Raw genomic sequence first — 2266 nt, forward strand, 5'->3', positions numbered from 1 at the left:
GGCTGTGGTTTGCCGCACGGAAGCGGGTGCAGACAGGAAGGATGCGTCAGGGACGGGGAGATTTGGTGCCGCTGGCTGGCGGTTGACATGTGGCCCTTGTGGCACCGCTGTCCCCGTGCCACATCTGTGCCACATCATGCCAGCCAAGGGTGGCTTTAAGAGGGGACCCTGACTGTGCTGTGAGCGCTTTTTGGGGTCCCAAGCTGTGCCCTGGGTGCCCCTAGGATGGCACTGTCCCCATGTCCCCTCCCTGTGTCCCCAGAGCTCCATGAACCTGCCCCCGGACAAAGCCCGGCTCCTGCGCCAGTACGACAACGAGAAGAAATGGGACCTCATCTGTGACCAGGTGGGGGCTGGGTGGTCCCCGTGAGGGTCCTGGGGGTGACAGTGTCGCTGTCCCAATGTCACCAACACCCTTCTGTCCCCTCCCCAGGAGCGGTTCCAGGTGAAGAGCCCGCCCCATGCCTACATCCAGAAGCTGCGCAGCTTCCTGGAGCCGGGTGTGACGCGGAAGGTGAGGGGTTTGGGGGGTCTGGGGGAGCCCGAGGGGGTTTGGGGAGGCTGGGGGAGCCCGAGGGGGTTTGGGGGATCTGGGGGAGCACGGCTCAGCCTCGCTGTGCCCCCAGAAATTCAGGAGGAGGGTGCAGGAATCCACCAAAGTGCTGCGGGAGTTGGAGATCAGCCTGAGGACGAACCACATCGGGTGAGAGTGGGGTCATGGGAGGGGGTGTGGGGTCCTGGGGAGGGGTTGTGGACTCTGGGTTAGGGCTGCAGGTCCGTGGAATGGGGTTCGGAGTCCCGGATGGGTTGTGGGGTCCTGGGGAGGGGGCTGTGGGGTCCCAGAAAGGGGTATGAGGTCCCGGGGAGGGGCTGTGGGATCCTGGGAAGGGTTGTGGGGTCCTGGGGAGGGGGTTTGGGGTCCCAGGAAGGGGTTGTGGGGTCCCAGAGATGGGTTGTGGGGTCCCGGGGAGGGGCTGTGGGATCCTGGGAAGGGGTGTGGGGTCCTGGGGAGGGGGTTTGGGGTCCCAGGAAGGGGTTGTGGGGTCCCAGAGATGGGTTGTGGGGTCCCGGGGAGGGGCTGTGGGATCCTGGGAAGGGGTGTGGGGTCCTGGGGAGGGGGTTTGGGGTCCCAGGAAGGGGTTGTGGGGTTCTGGGGAGGGGGTATGGGGTCCTGGGGAGGGGTTGTGGGGTCCCAGGAAGGGGTATGGGGTCCTGGGGAGGGGTTGTGGGGTCCCAGGAAGGGGTTGTGGGGTCCTGGGGAGGGGGTATGGGGTCCTGGGGAAGGGTTGTGGGATCCCAGGGATGGGTTACGGAGTTCAGACCAGGACTGCAGGTCTATGGAATGGGGTGCAGAGTCTCGGATGGGTCCCGGGAAGTGTTTTGGGGTCCCCGGGATGGCTTATGGAGTCCAAGCCAGGGCTGTAGGGCCGTGSARTGRGGTTCAGARTCCCGGATGGGTTGTGGGGTCCCGCGGGGAGGCTGTAGGGTCCTGCCACCAKCCCCGCACAGCTGCAGGGGAAGCCGGAGGCGCTGCAGGAACTGGGCCGGTTCCTGCCCCGGCCCGCGGGCAGCTCCCGGGGGCGGATGCCGGGGCGGATGGACCGGCGGTGACGCCCTGAACGGGGCAGGCGGCGTGGCCAGATCCCGGCCGGCTCCTCCCGACACACCGGAGGGCTCGGTCGGCACCGTYCCGGAGCCGGTGACACCCGGACCCGCACCGGGATATGCCCCGGAGCTCCGCGGGGCGTCGGGCGGGGACGGGGAGCGTCCCCGGCGGGTTTTGGGGACATTAGCGGTGGCATGCCCGGGATGGCTCTCGGTGATGCCCGGGGTCGACTCGGTGGTGCCCGGGATGGCTCGGTGGTGCCCGGGGACCCCTCGGTGTCAACCAGGACCCCTCGGTGGTGCCCGGGATGGCTCTCGGTGGTGCCCGGGATGGCTCTCGGTGGTGCCCGGGGCTGCTCGATGTCACCCGGGTTGGCTCGGTGTCACCCAGGACGGCTCGGTGATGCCCCGGGGGCGGCTCGGTGGTGCCCGGGACGGCTCGGTGGTGCCCGGGGATGGTTCGGTGTCACCCGGGACGGCTCGGTGGTGCCCGGGGGCGGCTCGGTGGTGCCCGGGAGGGCTCTCGGTGCTGCCCCCGGACAGCTCGGTGTCACCCGGGACGGCTCGGTGGTGCCCGGGACGGTTCAGTGATGCCCAGGACGGCTCTCAGAGTCACCCGGGATGGCTCTCGGTGGTGCCCGTGGGCAGCTCGGTGATGCCC

At 68.8% G+C, this 2266-nt stretch overlaps 1 protein-coding gene across 1 annotated transcript in view; it reads left to right on the forward strand.

Moving 5' to 3' along the window:
- The window catches only part of FMNL3 (formin like 3), a 3948-nt gene extending 3235 nt beyond the window's left edge, over nucleotides 1-713 (forward strand). Inside the window, exons 2-4 of the mRNA XM_057383952.1 lie at nucleotides 263-346; nucleotides 434-514; nucleotides 627-713. Coding sequence (XP_057239935.1) covers nucleotides 263-346; nucleotides 434-514; nucleotides 627-707 — 246 coding nt within the window. The 3' untranslated portion in view covers nucleotides 708-713. The remainder of the gene's footprint in view (nucleotides 1-262; nucleotides 347-433; nucleotides 515-626) is intronic.
- Nucleotides 714-2266: the final 1553 nt, after the last annotated feature.

This window comes from Malurus melanocephalus, unplaced genomic scaffold, assembly GCF_030028575.1.
Source record: "Malurus melanocephalus ecotype Western Australia unplaced genomic scaffold, MMel_1.1 scaffold_670, whole genome shotgun sequence".
NCBI classification, from domain to species: Eukaryota; Metazoa; Chordata; class Aves; order Passeriformes; family Maluridae; genus Malurus; species Malurus melanocephalus.